The sequence below is a fragment of the Piliocolobus tephrosceles genome, chromosome 14, assembly GCF_002776525.5.
Source record: "Piliocolobus tephrosceles isolate RC106 chromosome 14, ASM277652v3, whole genome shotgun sequence".
Taxonomy (NCBI): domain Eukaryota; kingdom Metazoa; phylum Chordata; class Mammalia; order Primates; family Cercopithecidae; genus Piliocolobus; species Piliocolobus tephrosceles.
In genome coordinates, this window is record NC_045447.1 from 38,700,528 (window position 1) to 38,719,923 (window position 19,396).

General features: G+C 38.6%; 1 protein-coding gene across 1 annotated transcript in view; it reads right to left on the bottom strand.

Moving 5' to 3' along the window:
- Window positions 1-3,027: 3,027 nt before the first annotated feature.
- The window catches only part of LOC111536828 (deoxynucleotidyltransferase terminal-interacting protein 2-like), a 41,600-nt gene continuing 25,231 nt past the window's right edge, over window positions 3,028-19,396 (bottom strand). The window contains 2 exon segments of the mRNA XM_023203353.2: window positions 3,028-3,721; window positions 3,724-3,805. Of these exon segments, the coding sequence (XP_023059121.2) occupies window positions 3,030-3,721; window positions 3,724-3,805 (774 nt within the window). The 3' untranslated portion in view covers window positions 3,028-3,029.

Here is a 19,396-nt window from a genome sequence, read left to right on the forward strand (position 1 = left end):
AAAAAAAAAAAAAAAAGAAAACATCGTAAGTTGAAAATATGTTTAATATACCCAACATACCAAACATTATAGCTTAACCTAGTCTACTTTAAATGTGCTCAGAAAACTGTCAGCACAGTATTCAATAAACTGCATGAAACTGTCAAAGTCAAATAAAATAGACTAATTTTAAAATGTTTTATTTGGGACACAAGAATTGCAATTCAGGCCATAAACACAGGCACGGTGGTTTTGGGTATGTCTGAAGAACGAAGGGAAGGTTGGAGGTTTTATAAAAGGAGAAATGTTATGTATTACTTTGAAAGACAATTCATAGGCACTAATAAAGTTTTGAGGAGCTGACAGGTTCTGATTGGTGAGTGATAGCAGTGGGTAAAAGGAGTCTAGAGTCAAGTAGGTTGTTTCTGTATCTGTTACACAAAACTGATTTCAGGTTGCAGCAGGCTGTTTCAGCAGCTGGGCGGTGCTCCAGCAGTCAGACCCTGCTCCAACAGTCCTCTCCATTTTCACAAATGGATGTGACAGTGACCTAGGAGGTGAGAGGTAAACCATCTAGGCTTTAGCATTTGCAGGTGTGAGGTTAGACACCACCTGTTCATGCAGATTCAGGAAAACATTAGCAGCTCAACCACCAGGTCTCTTGGGAAGTTGAGTTCAGACATAGACCCTTCCACCTGGGGGACAGGGAACCAACTGTTCATAGGAAGGCAACACAGAAAGTGTTCTCAGGTCATTTATTGGACAATCCTGCTTATTCTCCACAGTCCACTCCCTTCACTTACAGAAAGTTCTGCATGTTTTTTTTTTTCCATCAGAGGAAATAACCTATTCATATCTGAAATAGGAAGAGAGATATGCTCATTTGCCTTCCTACCTCCCACCCACTTCCTAGGTTGGATATGGTCATGTCAAATTAATTGGCATCTGTTCTCCTCCACAAGGATGAGCCACACTGTTGGTCAGCCACACTCTGCCTAGTTGAAGCCATGACAGTGAATGTGTCTATATTTAAAAAAAAAAAAAGAGAATGCATTTAAAGACAAGACCTTGAGGAGCACCTATGTTTAGAAGGGCATGGAACAAGAATAAGCTGTTGAAAAAAAATAGAGAAAGAGTGGAAGGCATTAGAGTCAGCATGTAAAAAGCTGTAGGGTGGGTGGGGTGATCAACAGTGTCATATGCTGTAGAGAGGAGAAAACTATAAAAACCGAGAAAAGGCCAGATTGGATTTGCTGCTCTTAGGCCTCTAATAATTTGGAAAGAGAAGTTTTAGTTAACTGGTGGGAATAAAGTCTCCTTGCAGAAAATCATGCAGTAAGCTACAGCAGTGTCAAGATTTTAAGAAATCTGAAGGTAAAGCAGTCATGCTGAGTGTATTTTATAAATTTGTTCATATCTTTTCTTCACCCACACCCACCAATCCCATCACAGGTATTCATCATCTTTCTTTTTTTTTGAGACGGAGTCTCACTGTGTCACCCAGGCTGGAATGCAATGGTGCAATCTTGGCTCACTACAACCTCTGCCTCCTGGGTTCAAGCGATTCTCCTGCCTCAGCCTCCCAAGTAGCTAGGACTACAGGCACATGCAACCATGCCCGACTAATCTTTTATATTTTTAGTAGAGACAGGGTTTCACCATATTGGTCAGGCTGGTCTCCAACTCCTGACCTCAAGTGATCCAGCCACCTCGACCTCCCAAAGTGCTGGGATTACAGGCGTGAGCCACTATGCCTGGCCAGTACTCATCATCTCTTACCTGGTTTATTAAAATAGTCCCATTTCTAGTATCACTCTCTGACTCCCACCCCATGTTAATAAGGGTGGCTATGTTGATAGAAAAAATAAACCTCCAAAATTCAGCATCTTAAATAATAATAAATTAATTTCTCATCTCATTCCAGAGTAAGTTTCTAGGTCAGCAGGTGGCTTTTCTCCATGTAGTGATTCACAGATGCAAACTCCTTCCATCCTGGGCCTTTGCCATTTGCAAGGACATTCGTCTCATTTGCATGACTGAGGCAGGGTCACCATGGCCAGAATTCAGTTGGTGGAAAGGGAAAGCAGGAAAAGGGTCAGCCTGGTCTTAAGGTGCTGGTGTGGAAGTGGTGCACATCACTTCCATCACTTCCATCTCACATTCCGTTGGCTAGAACATGCTCACATGGCCACACCTAACTGAAGAGGATGCTGGGAAATGTCAGTTAGCTATATACTCAGGAAGGAAAGGAGGCTGGATTTTGATAGACAGCTCTCAGTATCTGCCATACTCTCTGGGCCTTGTTCATCTTCCACGATGCTGACAGGCTAGCTACCTGATTCCCCAATCTGACCATGTCATTTCCCTGTTAAAAAAGAACAAAATTCAGTGGTTTCTATAACTGAATAACTAACACTTTCCTTGAGCATCTACTGTGTGCTGAACATGGTAGATACAATGGAAACAGAAAGAAAGATTCTGCATTTGTCCTCCTGAAGCTTACAAAGGAGCTAGAATTCTGGGAATCATATGTAATTCCTCATTGTCTCTCACCCCTATCCCCAAGCCATCATAAAGACCTGTGAATTTTCCTTTCATTCAAAGTACTACTCTGCACCGGGCATGGTGGCTCACGCCCGTAATCCCAGCAATTTGGGAGGCAGAGGCAGATGGATCACCTGAGGTCAGGAGTTCGAGACCAGCCTGGCCAACATGGTGAAACCCCATCTCTACTAAAAATTAAAAATTAGCTGTGTGTGGTGGCACGCACCTGTAATCCCAGCTACTCAGGAGGCTGAGGTAGCAGAATCACTTGAACCCGGGAGGCAGAGACTGCTGTGAGCCGAGATCACGCCACTGCTCTCCAGCCGGGAGACTGACACTTTACCTCAAAAAACAAAAACAAAAACAAAAAGTACTTCTCTGTACCCCTTCTCCCTGTTTCCCCCAAGTGTGGCCACTCTAGATATTTCTTTTTTTTTACTTTTCAAAACGTCTTTAATAAGTAAATAAAAGGGTGATGTAAAATGTTGCAGTTTGCTTGGTAAATCTTAATTGCGAAATTTCTTCTTCTTTCGGAACTTTTTTCCTGCCGCATTTGCTGCTTTTTCAGCCATGATCTCTGAGTACTTCCTTCGGTTGTATCTTCTGAACTCAGAATCATCCAGCAGTTCTTCCGTAATAGTTCTTTTCCTTTGCTTCTTGGGAATTCGTGAATGGTAGAAATCAGCTGGATTGTCAACAAGGGTTCCAATTTGGAAGTACTTGGGGAAGCCATCTCTATCATTTTTCTTGTAAAATCTTTTCGGGTCCATGCTGGCTCTTATCTTCAGTGCTTTGAGATCATTTTTCAGTTCATTTGTCATTTCTGGAGCTTTCATACCAAACCAGCCATCCCCTGCTGTTTTTTGTCCTTCTTTTCTACGTTTTTTCTGAAGTTGATACTTTGATTCACTATATGGTGGAACACAGCAGTGTTTTCCAAAATCAGGTGTAATGGCGGCTTTCTGCAGAAGCTCATTTTTCTTCTTCTCTATGATCTGTGTTAGAGTTTTCTTGTTAGACTGTAGTTTATCTGCATTGAAATGAACATACAAACCACCCAACTGCTTGATACTCAGACCAGGGTCTATGCTGCTGCTTGTCAACTTTAGAAGTTTAGCCTTTGTGCTATTTAGTAAGTTTTCTTCATCACTAAACTCATCTTCATTTTCGTCGTGGTCTGATGAATCTTCTTCACTTTTTCATCCTCTTCTTTTTCTTCCTCAATGGCAACCTCACTTGCCTTGTCTTCCTCTTCCAAGTAAAACGTTTTACATTTAAAATCCTAAATGGCATAGTTTTTACATAACCAGATGTTTAGAAGACATTATCAAATAGCCCATGAATGTGCAGTGTGTGTGTGGGGAAATGGAGCATTTAATTTTAACTAGTTTGTTGGTATTATCTATTTTTATATTTATTCTCATTCGGTTCCTGCTTGAAGCTGTGTGTGAAACCTTTTCTGTAAATGCTATCTGATCCTTTTTCTTTCATGTAGTGGCTAAGTTCATTATCTGTGCTTGGTGGTTCATGAGATTTCCCTCTTTATCCTCAAAACAAACTTCCTGTAGCTTCAGTCGCTTGAATGGCTTTCTACTCCTAGTCACCTATGTATCCTTCAGTAAAACATTAATTTTATTTTTGAAAAGCATATTTAACATCTAATGTGGGCATCGTATAGTATTACATATTTGGGGGTGCCCATAGCATCCTTCATGGAAAATGCTTTGACAGTGGTTGGTGCCTCGTTTGGAAAAGAGCAAGATACCTGTATTATGTTCCTATTGCTGGTGTAACAAGATACCACAAACATAGTGGCTTAAAGCAATACTCATTTATTCTCTCACAGTTGTGTAGGCCACAAATCTGAAATTATGTTAAAAAGTTTGCTTGAGTAAATAATAATAATAAACTCCAATTAACATTATTTGTTCTAGTTATGAGATTGATTTGCAAACTCGGTCTGCAGTAAGGACAAGATAGCATTGTAAGTGAAAAGACCCCAAACCCAGCAACATCACTTACTAGTTATGTGGTCTTGGTTAAGATACTTAAACTCTCTTAGCCATGTATCATATATTGCTGTATAATAATAATGCCTAAATCATAGAATCATTATAAGAATACATGAAAGTGCATGTAGCAAAGTATATGTAAAAATTGTTGGCATAAACTAAATGATCAATAAACACCAAATAAGTAAATTTAACCATAAATGAGATGGGCCGGGCATGGTGGCTCATGCCTGTAATCTCAGCACTTTGGGAGGCCGAGGCGGGTGGATCACCTGAGGTCAGGAGTTTGAGACCAGCCTGGCCAACATGGCGAAACCCTGTCTCTATTATAAATACAAAAAATTAGCTAGGTGTGGTGATGCATGCCTGTAGTCCCAGCTACTTGGGAGGCTGAGGCAGGAGAATCGCTTGAACCCAGGAGGCAGGGGTAGCAGTGAGCCGAGATTGCGCCACTGCACTCCAGCCTGGGTGACAGTATGAGATTCCATCTCAAAAAAAAAAAAAAAAAATTAGTTTTGCGTATTCTTTAAATTCATATAAATGGAAACATACAGTATGTATTCTTTAGTATCTCACTTCTTTTGATCAAAATCATGTCTGTGATATTTTTCCACATTGTTGTGTGTTTCAGTTGTTCATTCTTTTATATTGTTGAGTAGTATTCCATTGTGTGAACATACCACAATTTGCTGATTAGTTTTCCTGTTGATGAACATTTGGGTTGTTTCTGGTTATGAACAAGATGCTATGAATACTTCTGAACAGAACTTGTAAATTTAATTTTTTATTTATCTTGGATAAATGCCTAGTAGTGGATTGCTGGATCTACTTGATTAAAAACCGAAGAACAGCTGTCAAAAGTGTACATACCATTTTATAGTCCTAACTATAAAATGTAAGCAAAATATAAGATTATCAGAGTTCCTGTTACTCTTCCTCCTTGCTACAATTTGGTGTCATATTACATGACAGAGGCTGTACCTAATAATTCTCTCTCTTTTTCTCTCCCCTGTTATCCTCACCAGGACCCAATAAAATAGGCATTAGTATCACCCAAATTTTATAAATGAGAAAACGAAAGTACAGAAATATGAAATAATTTGCCCAAGATCACACAACTTTCAAACTGTGATTCAGGGAATTTTATCTGGTAGCCTTCCACTAGTACTGCTTTTGTTACAGGAAAGGGGTACCAATCCAGACCCCACCAGAGGGTACTTGGATTTCATGCAAGAAAGAATTCAGGGTGAGTCCATACAGTAAAGTGAAAGCAAGTTTATTAAGAAAGTAAAGGAATAAAAGAATGGCTACTCCATAAACGGAGCAGCCCCGAGAGCTGCTGATTGGCCATTTTAACAGTTTTTTTTCCTTGATGCTATGCTACACTAGGGGTCGATTATTCATGCCTCCCCTTTTTAGACCATATAGGGTAACTTCCTGACGTTGCCATGGCATTTGTAAACTGTCACGGCGCTGGTGGGAGTGTAGCAGTGAGGACGACCAGAGGTCACTCTCGTCACCATCTTGGTTTTGGTGGGTTTGAGCTGACTTCTTTACTGCAACTGTTTTATCAGCAAGGTCTTTATGACCTGTATTTTGTGCTGACCTCCTATCTCCTCCTGTGACTTAGAATGCCTTAACCATCTGGGAATGGAGCCCAGTAGGTTTCAGCATCATTTTACCCAGCTCCTAATTAAGGTGGAGTTGCTCTGGTTCAAACGCCTCTGAGACACTTTCATTCATTACATACTACCTCTTCAGGTAAAGCTTTTACTTATAGAGAGTATATATTTTAACTATATTATCTATCTATTTTACATAATCTAGTTACTTCACTCTACTGTATAAATGAAAATAATTGCCTTAAATAGATAATTTTAATAATCTGGCACTTGTGCCCTTTGCTCTTCCTAAATATCCTGGTTATTTTTCAGAGCTTTGGATGCTTAGGTGTATATTTCCATCCTGGGTCATGGATGATTCCAAAGAAGAAAGGATAACTGAAGAACAGCTGTTGCATAGAGTAGGATAACAGTACTCTTAGGTCTTCTCTCAACTTCAAACATCTGGTTTACTGCTTGCCTTAGTCCATTTTCTGTTGCTTATAACTAAATACCTGAAAGTGGGTAATCTATAAGAAATGAAATGTATTTCTTACAGGTCTGGAGGCTGGGAAGTCCAAGCAGGAAGGGAAACATCTGGTGAAAGCCTTCTTACTGGTGGAGACTCTCTGAAGAGTCCTGAGGCAAGGCAAGGTATTATATGGGGAGGGGGCTGAGTGTGTTAACATGCTAGCCTAGGTCTCTCTTCTTCTTCCTATAAAACCTATTAATCTATTAACCCATTAATCTGTAAACACCTGATGGGTTCATTTTGCCCACCACCCAGAAAGAGCTGATTTATCAAGCCAGGGGAATCGCAATAGAGAAAAAGTTTAATTGACACAGAGCTGGTTGAATGGGGACCAGAGTTTATCATCACTCCAATCAGTCTCCCCCAAAATTCAGAGGCTAGGGTTTTTCAAGGATAGTTTGGTGGGTCAGGGAATTTTTGAAATTCCCTGTTTGAAATTTTTTTTTTAGCTTTAGATCACAACTGATATAAATGTGCATAAACTTGTGTGTGTGTGAATGTGTGTATAAGTATTTATGTTTATGTATATATATATGGCAAATATATACTAAATTATATAGTTAATATATAGTTTACTATAAGTATATAGTAAAATAGACTATATATTTTACTATAAGTACATAGTAAAATATATATTTACTATGTAGTATATATTTATATATGAAATATATATGTACTATATATTTATACTATATATAGCACAATATATTTATATACCATATATTTAGTACATTATGTATATTATATATACATAACATATACAGCATATGTTATATATTTTTAAGTTTAGTAAATATAGGCCGGGCACGGTGGCTCATGCCTGTAATCCCAGCACTTTGGGAAGCTGGGGTGGGCAGATCACCTGAGTTCGGGAGTTTGAGACCAGCTTGACTAACATGGAGAAACCCCGCCTCTACTAAAAATACAAAATTAGCCAGGTGTGGTGGCACATGCCTGTAATCCCAGCTACTCGGGAGGCTGAGGAAGGAGAATAGATTGAACCCAAGAGGCGGAGGTTGTGGTGAGCGAAGATCATGCCACTGCACCCCAGCCTGGGCAACAAGAGCAAAAAACTCCATCTCAAAAACAAAAACAAAAACAAAAAAAACCACTTTAGTAAATATATATTTATATGTAGTACATAGTGTATATATACTATATATACTATATATTTGCTATATATAGTATATTTAATGCATATATATACTAAATACATAGTAGATAAATACATGTATACTATATATAGTATATAAATATATAATACATAGTTATATATTTTTTAAGTTTAGTAAATATATACCATATAGTGTATATATAGTAAATATACATATAGTATATACATTATATTTACTAAACTTAAAAATATATTTTGCTAGAAGTTTTTGTTTGTCCTTTCCTATATACAGTGATGACAAATGAGAGCATTTGGGCTTTGTGTTCTCTGAGGTCCACACTAAAAATAGAATCAAAATATAAAATTTAGGTTTGGTGATAGTAAAATAAAAAAGCTATTAAGGTTCATAAATTAGAAATATGATCTTTTTATAAAACCTTGGCAGTTCTGAGAAAATCTTCTATCTCACAATATAATCAATATTTTGTCTGAGTATTCAAAAGGAAATGTTTTTATTCCTAATTCTGGTTTTGTACAATTGTATAATTAATGGAGATGATCACATCGTGAGGTTGAATTTACGTGTGTAAGTGGTGGTGGTGAGGGAGGGACCAATTACAAATTGTAAATAAGGGAAATAAGGTTCCTTTTTTTAAAAAAGTACAAAAACAACATATACTGGTTTCAAGTAGGGATATGACAGTTAAAAAGAAAGGATTGTAAAGCTGAAGACAGGATTTTAAGACTGAAGGTAAATTGAATTTATTCATTGATGTATTTGTTTGTTCATTATTTTTTAGAGACAAGTCTGGCTCTTCCACTTAGGCTGGAGTGAAGTGGTGCAGTTATAGCTCACTGCAGCCTCAAACTCCTGGGCTCAAGTGATACTCCTGCCACCACCTCCCAAGGAGCTAGGACTACAGGCGTATACCACTATGCTCAGCTAATTTTTTTTTTTTTCAAAGACGGGGTCTTGCTATACTGCCCAAGCTGGTCTTGAACTCCTGGCAACCTCCACCTCCCGGATTCAAGTGATTATCCCGCCTTAGCCTCCCAAGTAGCTGGGACTACAGGTGCTCAACACCATGCCCAGCTAATTTTTTGTGTTTTTAGTAGAGACAGGGTTTCACCATGTTGGACAGGCTGGTTTTGAACTCCTGCTCTCAGGTGATCCGCCTGCCTCGACCTCCCCAAGTGCTGGGATTACAAGCTTGAGCCACCGCACCTGGCCCTCAGCTAATTTTTGAATTTTTTTTTTTTTTTTTTTTGGTAGAGGTGAGATTTCACCATGTTGCCCAGGAAGGTCTCAGAATCCTGGGCTCAATGATCCACCCACCTCAGCCTCACAAAGTGCTGAGATAACAGGCGTGAGATACAGTGCCTGGCTGAATTATTTAAATTCCCTCTAGATTCTGGATATTAGATCTTTGTCAAACGCATAGCTTGGTAATATTTTCTCCTATTCTATAGGTTGTCTGTTTACTCTGTTGATAGTTTCTTTTGTGGTGCTCTTTAATTAGGTCCACTTGTCAATTTTTATTTTTGTTATGCTGAATTATCTTAAAGATCTTTAGATATTATTATACACACATTGGGAAATGTCGGAGGAACAGATAATATCAGTTACCCTAATTTGGGTCCTAAAGCAATGTGGTAGATGGTGTGAAATTATGGGAGGGTGGAGGAGAAATATCCACATCATAAAACAATCTTTCCAAAATCTGGTCTATGAGCTAATTACATCAGAACCACCTGAAGTTCTTGTTAAAAATGAAGATTTAGGGGACTTAATTCAAACCTGCTGAACCAGAGTTTGCTTTTTTTTTTTTTTTTTTTTTTTTTTCCTGAAGATAAGGTCTTGCTCCATTGCCCAGGCTGGAGTTCAGTGGTGCTATCATGGCTCACTGCTGTCTTGACATTCTGGACTCAAGCAATCCTCCTGCCTCAGCCTCTCAAAGTGCTAAGATTATAGGTGCGAGCCACCATATCCATCCAAGTTTGCATTTTTAACATAACTCCAGATGATTATTATGTACACCAAAAGCTGAGAGTCATTAGCACTGAGAATACTGTATATATGCTTTCATTTATCTTGGGTAAATACCTAGAAGTATAATTGCTAGGTCACTTGGTAGCAATGCATTTAATTATAGGAAATTGTCTGCTTTTAAAAATAATCATAATGATATATATTTTTACTGCTACCACTGATGTATGAGGGTTCCAGGTTCTTCTCCTCCTTGTTAACAAATGTTAACATTTTACCACGCTTGCTTTTGTTATTATTTTTCTCTGTCTCTCTAGATATTCCCCCATAAACTTACTTTTTGAGTAAGTTACATGCATGAAACTCCTTTACCTCTAAATACTTTGGTGTATATTTATTAAAAACAGACTTTTATATAACCACAGTACAATTATTAAAATCAGAAAATTAACATTAAAATACTATCATCTAACCTATAGACTGTATTCAGAACTCACCAGTTTTACCCATAAAGTTCTTTGTAGCAAAATAAAATCTGGAACGTGTTATATTCACTTATAATGGCTCTTTGGATTCTTAACAAAGTGATTTGCCTTAGTTTTCATTTTTTATTAGAGCAAATTATTTTTGTGGTGCTAATCTCCTTACCACCTCTTTTTAAGCATATTATCCCCAATTTAGTCTTAATTAATTGTTATTATTATTTTTTGAGACAGAGTTTTGCTCTTATTGCCCAGGCTGGAGTACAGTGGTACAATCTTGGCTCACTGTAACCTCTGCCTCCCAGGTTCAAGCGATTCTCCTGCCTCAGCCTCCCCAGTAACTGGGATTACTGGCGCCCACCACCATGCCTGGCTAATTTTTGTATTTTTAGTAGAGACGGGGTTTCACCATGTTGGCCAGGCTGGTCTCGAACTGCTGACCTCAGGTAATCAGCCTGCATCAGCCTCCCAAGGTGCTAGATTACAGGTGTGAGCCATGGCGCCCAACCAATTAATTTTACAAGGTAATACATTCATATGGTTCAAACTTTTAAAGGTACAAAGTATTCACAAGGGAAAATCTCCTTTCTACCCCTTTCTCCCAGCCACCTAATCCCCCTTCCTGAAAGCAATGTTTCAAGGCTCATGTGTATCCATTCAGAGATATTTTATGCACATAGAAGCAAAAATGTAAAACATTACCTTCCATCCCCACTGCAAGACAAATGATTAAATTTCCTTATGGAAGGTAGTAAGATCCTCATAATAAGGGAAAGAGTCCCATAATGCTCTTGCCTTCTAGGCACATCTTAGTCCATTCCTACTGCTATAACAAAATACTTTAGACTAGATAATTTATAAACAACAGAAATTTATTACTCACAGTTCTGAAGGTTGCAAAGTCCAGGATCAAGATGCCAGCAGATTCAGTGTCTGATGAGAGCTCTATCTGCTTTATAGATGGTAACTTCTATGTGTCCTCACATGGTAGGAGGAGAAAACGGCTCCCTCTAACTTCTTTTATAAGAGCACTAGTCTTGTTGATGAGACTCCAACCATATGACTTAATCACCTCCCAAAGGCCCCATCTCTTAATACAATTGCCTAATAGATTAGGTTTCAATTACAGGAATTTTGGGGGGACACAAACATTCAGACAATAGCAATGCGTTTTCTGAATCTATTGACACCCACACCAATTGTAAAAAAATCTAAGCAAATCTAATCTCTATCATTTGAGCTAATTTTATGACCCCCAAATCTACTTTCCAAATAGTTGGTTTCAGGATTGACTTCTACTTGTAGGCTAACTACTCTTCACTGTTGACTCCTATTCCATCACTCTAGGAATTGTTCTACTAAAAAATATCTGGTTATCCTCAGAGTTGGAATTTGTAACCAATTCCCTAATTGACTGTGTGTGTGTGTGTGTGTATATATATTCTCACAAATCTGTTCACTATTTCTTGATAAACACCTGAAGGAGAGGAGTCAGTTGTCTTTTAAAGCAATTAGGTAACCTGGCAATGAGTAGAAAAGGGATTACCATAAACCAGTTTCCTGCTTCACATAAAATTGACCTTGTCCTGCACTTTGAGAAGTGGAGGTGGGAGGATCGCTTGAGGCCAGGAGGTTGAGGCTGCAGTAAGCCATGACCACGCCACTGTATTTCACTCTGGGTGACAGAGTGAGACCCTGTCTTCAAAAAGAAAAAAAAAAAAAAAAAAAAAACAACCAATGTAGTCAGGATTTGCCTTTTTACTTTTTATGTCTCTCAGCAGACAATTAGTGGTCGAGGGCTGTGTCATTAAGACCTAACACAGAAACTTGGCATTAAATTATTAAATGTTATTGAAAAGTAGGGGTTTAAAAAATGTACATTGAGGAAAGAATAAATAAGTTTATCCAGGTGACTCTAAACAAATCCAGAATGTCCCTGCATTGCTCTTCTTGGACTTAAGTTACTTAGAAGAAAAATTCTTGTCACTTCTCTTGAATTTATTCGTTTTTATTTTTTTGGTTTTTTTTTGTTGTTGTTGCTGTTGTTGTTGTTGTTAAAACTTATGTATATATGCCAGAATTCTAAGCTACTCATGAGGCTGAGGTAGGAGAATCGCTTGAACCTGGGAGGCAGAGATTGCAGTGAGCCGAGATTGTGTCACTGCACTCCAGCCTGGGCGACAGAGCGAGACTCTGTCTCAAAGATGGACTAGAACTAAATAAAAATGGAAAGAAACCAGAATATTGGCCCCAAAACATGCCTCTTTGACACCAATATTTTTGAGCTAAATGCAATTAAGCAAACGAAGAGCTCTTTCTATCCTCCTGGCTTTTCCACCTAAAAAACAGGATATACATTCTCCTTCACTGGAAATAACTCTTACCAGTTTAGAGATAGCACCAGAGGAATCTTCAAAAAAACTTAATTAACGACCCATTACCTACCATTAATTTCCCCATATATTTACCTTCCCATAGTTTCCTGCCTTTGGAAGCCTAAACCAATTTCCTTTGTCTTGCCTCTTCTCTTGAATTGTTTTTTTTTTTTGTTGTTGTTGTTGTTAAAACTTACATATATGCCAGAATTCTAAGCCACTGCTTTGAGTCACCTTCTGATATTTCCCCTGCATGATGTGCACTGCAGGAGTTCATAAACTTGCTTGTTTTCTCTTGATAATCTGTCCAATTACAAACTTAACGATGTTCAGGAGAAATTATATTTCCTCCTTGACATGACCATATCTAATCTCTGGATGAAGACCTTGCTTAAGGCTCTAGATGTGACACCTCTGGGGTCAGTGCCAATGATTTAGGGAAGATTTGCCCTATATCCTAAGTCTCATAGGCCTTGGCAGCAAAGACTTAGATGGATAGACGAGTATTTTCTCTGGACCAAGGGCATGATTGCTATATTTTCCAAATCCAAATTTAGGACTTATAACCTGAAAAGGAACTTCAGTTTATAAGTCATATTGTAAATAATTCTAAATTCCCCTTGATATGGGAATTTGTTGATATTGGTATTTACAATGGCACAAGAATTACATATGGTTATTTGTTTATTCATTATAAGGCATAAAAAATATGGCCCAGGCGGATCACGTGAGGTCAGGAGTTCAAGACCAGCTTGGCCAACATGGTGAAACCCCGTCTCTACTAAAAATACAAAAAAATAAGCCGGGTATGATGGCGAGTGCCTGTAATCCTAGCTGCTCAGGAGGCTGAGATGGGAGAATCGCTTGAACCTGGGAGGCAGAAGTTGCCATGAGCCGAGATCACGTCACTACACTCCGTCTCAAAAAAAAAAAAAAAAAAAGTATATCTATATCTATATCTATATCTATATGGCCCCGGAAATGTCCTTAGTCTCTTGTGAGTCTACTTGTATTAAAAAAATTATATTATGGAAAATTCCACACACAAAATAGAGGATGAACCCTCATAATCTTATCCTCCAGCTTTGGCAATTACTAGCTTGTGGACAAACGTGTTTTATCTCCATTCCACTGTTAAGGACTGAATGTTTGTGTCTCCCCCAGATTCATATGTGGAAGCTCTAACTCCCAATGTGACAGTATTAGGAGGTGGGGCCTTTGGGAGGTGACTGGGTTTAGCTGAGGTCTTGATGGTGAGGCCTTCATGATGGGATCAATGTTCTTATAAGAAGAGGAGGAGACTAGAGTTTCCCTCTCTCTCTCTCTCTCTCTCTCTCTCTCTCTCTGTGTGTGTGTGTGTGTGTGTGCCATGTGAGGATACAATAAGAAGGAGGCTGTCCATAAACTGGAAGAAGACCCTCACAAGACACGAAATCTTCTGGCACCTTGAGCTTTCACTTCCCATCCTCCAGAGCTGTGAGAAACTAAATGTTTGTTTGAGTCACTCAGTCTATGGAACTTTGTCATAGCAGCCTGAAATGATTAAAAACCCCTCCTAGTTCCCTTCCCCTCAGGGATATTTGAAGCACATTTCAAACCATCACTTCATATTATTATTTTATTCACAAATATTTCAGTAGGTGTCTCTAACAGATAGGCGCTCTTTTTAAAAAATAATTACCTTTATCATTATCCATGATCTCTTAATATTATCAAATATCCAGTGTTCATATTTCCCAGGTTTACATACAGACAAAGACTCTCTCTTTGACTAAAACTTCAGTCAGCCTCCTGAGTCCTTTCTGGGCTTCCCAAGCCTAAACTTGGGCTTCCCTCTCTCTCTGTGTAGAAGCCGATTGGAGCAAGAATCCTACAAAGTCAGTTCATCAAAAATTCCTCACCCTTGGTATGTGACCACTCTTGATATCACCGTGGACAGCCTTCAGCAAAAATCCTGTAAAGTCTGTTTAGCCAGAAACTTCTTATCCTTGCTGTTTCTTCTTAGTAATTTTCCATCCACTGACCCCACCCTGATCTTTGGTTATAAATCCCCACTTGTCCTTGCTGCAGTCAGAGTCAAGTGTAATCTCTCTCCTCCAATGCAAGACCTTGCCGCAGTGGACCCTATACCTATCGCCATGGTCACCCTTGAATAAAGTTTGCCTTATCATCTTTAATAAGTGTCATGGGCTGGACATGGTGGCTCACGCTTGTAATCCCAGCACTTCGGGAGACCAAGGCCAGCGGATCACGAGGTCAGGAGATCGAGAACATCCTGGCTAACACGGTGAAATCCTGTCTCTACTAAAAATACAAAAAATTAGTTGGGGGTGATGGCACGTGCCTGTAGTCCCAGTTACTCTGGAGGCTGAGGCAGGAGAATCGCTTGAACCCAGGAGGTGGAGGTTGCAGTGAGCCGAGACTGTGCCACTGCGCTCCAGCCTGGGCGACAGAGCAAGACTCTGTCTTTAAAAAAAAAAGTGTCATGAGTAATTTTTTCTGTATAAATACATATATTCACAATTTCTTTGTTTGAATCAGAATTCTTAGAAAGTCCATACATTAATAATTCATTGATATATCAATCACTTAAGATTCTCTTCATCTGTTGCTTCCTACTCAATCTCTTTTTATTCCTTCAAAATGACTTTTTAACACAAATCAGGTTGTCTTGTTGAGTTTCCTACATCCAGATTTTACTGACTGCTTTGCCACAGTGTAGTTTAATATGCTCTCCTGCCCTTAATTTCCATAAATTGTAGTTAGATCTCAGCTTGATTAGGTTCAGTTTTGATTTTTATTTTTTGGTGGGGGGGGGGAAAGCTTTTTAAAAAGTATATTGTGTATTTTAATAAGAAGGTTCATAATGTCTGCTTGACTTTTTGTGATTTAAGAAGCTATTGATGGTCATTGCCCAGACCCGTTTGGTTTACTAAGGGTTGCAAAGTGGTGATATTTTAATCTATCATTCCCTCTTCATGTATTAGCTGGAATATTTCTACAAAAAGAAAATTGCCCTTATTAACTTTTTCCACTGAAGATTTCCCCATATCCTCAAATATTCTTTAAAAACACTGTTTTTAAAAGTTGTAGGCCAGGCACGGTGGCTCACACCTGTAATTGCATGCCTCTGGAAGGCCCAGGTGGGAGGATTGCTTGAGTCCAAAAGTTCAAGACCAGGCTGGGCAATAGAGTGAGACCTGTCTCTACAAAAAATAAAATATAAAATTAGTGGAGTATGGTAGCATATACCTGTAAAGTACCAACTATTTGGGAGGCTGAAGTAGGAGGATCACTTGAGCCTGAGAGGTCAAGGCTGCAGTGAGCCATGATCATACTACTTGTACTCCACCCTGGAGAACAGAGTGAGACGGTCTCAAAAAAAAAAAAAGTTGTAGTGTTTTCTTTCTTAAGCATGTACCATATTTTATGCACCCATTCCCTAACTGCTGGAAAAGTATAATGTTTCTGATTTTTCACTCTGTAAACATTGATGGGATAAACATTCTTATGTATTTCTTACACATAAATCTTTTTTAGATATCTGGTTATTCAATTAGAATAGAATCCTAGCAGTGGAAGTCCAAGGGATAAACAGTTTTGTAGCTTCTTACTAAATATTAACATGTCTCTTCCTGAAAAGTGCCAGTTGACTCTATCAATGAGAGTTCCTGTTTCCCTAAATCCTTACCATTCTCACATATTTAATGTGTTTATGTTCCATGTTTTATGTTAACTGTAAATGGTAACAAGTGAATTAGGAATGTATCTACTACACAGTGAGAAAATTTAAGGCTTGGTATTTTATGTTATAGAGTACAGAGAAATAACACAAATCAATAGCTCACATACGAGAAAATAAAAAATTAATCCGTAGAATTTCAAAACCATAAAGAACTATTGAGCTACTTGGTAGGTCTCATGTTTATTCATCTATTGTTTTCAGGAACTAATGGTAATTATAGAGTGTGTGTGTGTGTGTGACTTATTTTTCTAAAAATTTTGAAGTAATGTTTTTAGAATGTAAATTTCAGACTATAACTGTAATATGCTAATAGCAAAATACTGCTCTGAGGAACAGCATTTTAGAAATAATGCTTCAGGCTCGCAATTGTCACTTTGTAATTTAAAAGTTTTCTTTAGTTGACTATAATAAGGAAGGTTATTGTATTAGTTCATTTTCACACTGTTATAAAGATACCACTTGACACTCGGTAATTTATAAACAAAGGAGGTTCAACTGACTCACAGTTTCATGTGGCTGGGGAGGACTCAGGAAACTTACAATTGTGGTGGAAAGGGAAGCAGACACCTTCTTCACAAGGTGGCAGGAGAGAGTGTTAGTGTATGAAGGAGGAACTGTCAAACACTTATAAAATCATCAGTTCTCATGAGAACTCACTCACTATCATGAAAACAGCAAGGGGGAAAATACCCCGCCATGATCCAATCACTTCCCTCCCTCAACACATGGGGATTACAATTCAAGATGACATTTGGGCGGGGACACAGAGCTAAACCATATCAGTTATCCTATTTCTTTGCTGGAAAATTTAGGAGTTTTGAGATCTGGATCAGAATCTAACTTTATAGATTATTAAGTATGTATGTCTCTGTGACTTACTTTCCTCAGGACTGAAATTCAACTGGGAGGCACTAGGACAGTATTTCGCTAGCTTAAAGCTGGTCTCAATGCTCATTGTTGCTGGGCCACACTAGCTGTTAAACCTTTTGAGTATCATCCTTCTGACACGAATATCAGTCTGGTAGTTTGCAGCTTCTTACTTTTGTTGTGGGTTCAAGGATGCCTGTCTAAATCCTAATAAAGTCTGTGTAAGATCTGGAAGGTAGGAATTTAACCTCTGATGATTACATGACTTTTACAAAAAGAGCTGTAAAAGGATGTGCTTCCTTACTTAAGTGGTCTATTTGCTTTTTAGCTTTTCAGAAGAGAAAACTGGGAAGTTTACCACTTAAGATGAGTCTTCTACAGAACTTTTAATGGGACTTATGAGTTTACTGTTGTCTCAAGTTCTGGGAAATGATCAAATATGGATTTAAATATGAATTATTGGGCTGGGTGCAGTGGCTCATGCCTGTAATCCCAGCACTTTGGGAAGCCGAGGCGGGTGGATCACCTAAGTTCCGGAGTTCAAGACCAGCCTGATTAACATGATAAAACCCCGTCTCTACTAAAAATACAAAATTACTTGGGTGTGTTGGCACATGCCTGTAGTCCCAGCTATTCAGGAGGCTGACAGACGAGAATTGCTTGAATCCAGGAGGCAGAGGCTGCAGTGAGTCGAGACTGCACCACTGCACTCCAGCCTGTGTGAAACAGAGTGAGACTCCATCTTAAAAATAAATAAATAAAAATTTTAAAAAATCTCATTATAAAAAACTAGTGAAATCCAAATAAGATCGGTACCTGAGTTAACAGTATTATACCAAATGCAATTTTCTGGTTTTGACAATATACTATTGATAGAGGCAAGAGGCAGACAAACACCTAGGTAGATAAAAAAGGGTCTCTGGAGAATCTCTCACCTGCCCCACAAGTGTTTACACCATGTATTTTTGTGCAGATAAGGGAACCTGCACAAGGTCTTGCCAGGGCATGCCCACAATGGACTGGAGGCCCACATGCACTGGGGAAATGGGGTGAAGCCACCAGGAGTTCACACCTTATGCAGGGGGGCAGCCTATCCTCTTCAGCTCATGTGTGGCAGCCTGGTAATCAGTCTGTGAGGTGGGAGCCTGCTGGCGGGACCTTCTCTTTTTGCTGAGAGCTTTCTTTTCACTTAAAAAATTCCACCCTCCTCACCCTTCAATATGTCTGCATGCCTAATTTTTCCTAGTCATGAGACAAGAAACCAGATTTAGCTGAACTAAGGAACAAAAAATCCTGCATAACTATGGTTTTGTAACATATTAGGAAAAGCTGGATGAAGAGTACAAGGGAACTTGCTGTACTATTTTTTCAAATTCTTGTGACTCAAACTGTTTAATAATATAATATTTAAAAAACAACAACCAATGCTTGACATGAAGGTGTTAAATATTATTTTCTTTTACATTTTGTTAACCAGATATTTATTTATTTATTTATTTGTTGAGACAGAGTCTCACTCTGTTGCCCAGGCTGGAGTGCAGTGGCATAATCTCAGCTCACTGTAACCTCCACCTCCTGGGTTCAAGCAATCCTCACGTCTCAGCCTCCCGAGTAGCTGGGATTACAGGTGAGCACCATCACACCTGGCTAATTTTTGTATTTTTCATAGAGACAGTGTTTCACTATGTTGGCCAGGCTGGTCTCAAACTCCTGATCTCAAGTGATCCACCCACCTTGGCCTCCCAAAGTTCTGGGTTTACAGGCATGAGCCACCCTGCCCAGACTGTTAACCAGACTTTTAATCATCTCTTTATGCTATTTTCATGTTCCTCTTTCCTTCTAATCCTTCCATGTCACTAATAACTTTCTGACCTGTTATTTTTCACACTTTTCTCTATGCTTATATAATAGTATACAAATAATTCATGTATTGATGTTTACATTTTCATTTATTTCATAATAATTTGATTAAATTGTATATACTTCCCTGCAGATTGTTTTTCTTACTTGAAAATACATTGTGAAAAATCTCTTCAATTTACTTGGTATAGATGGAACTCTGTCCTTTCAATGGCTTTATTGTAGTCAACGAATCACACAGCTTATTCAACCATTCCCCTACTAATTGATGTTTATTTCCTTCACAATGTTTTGCTAC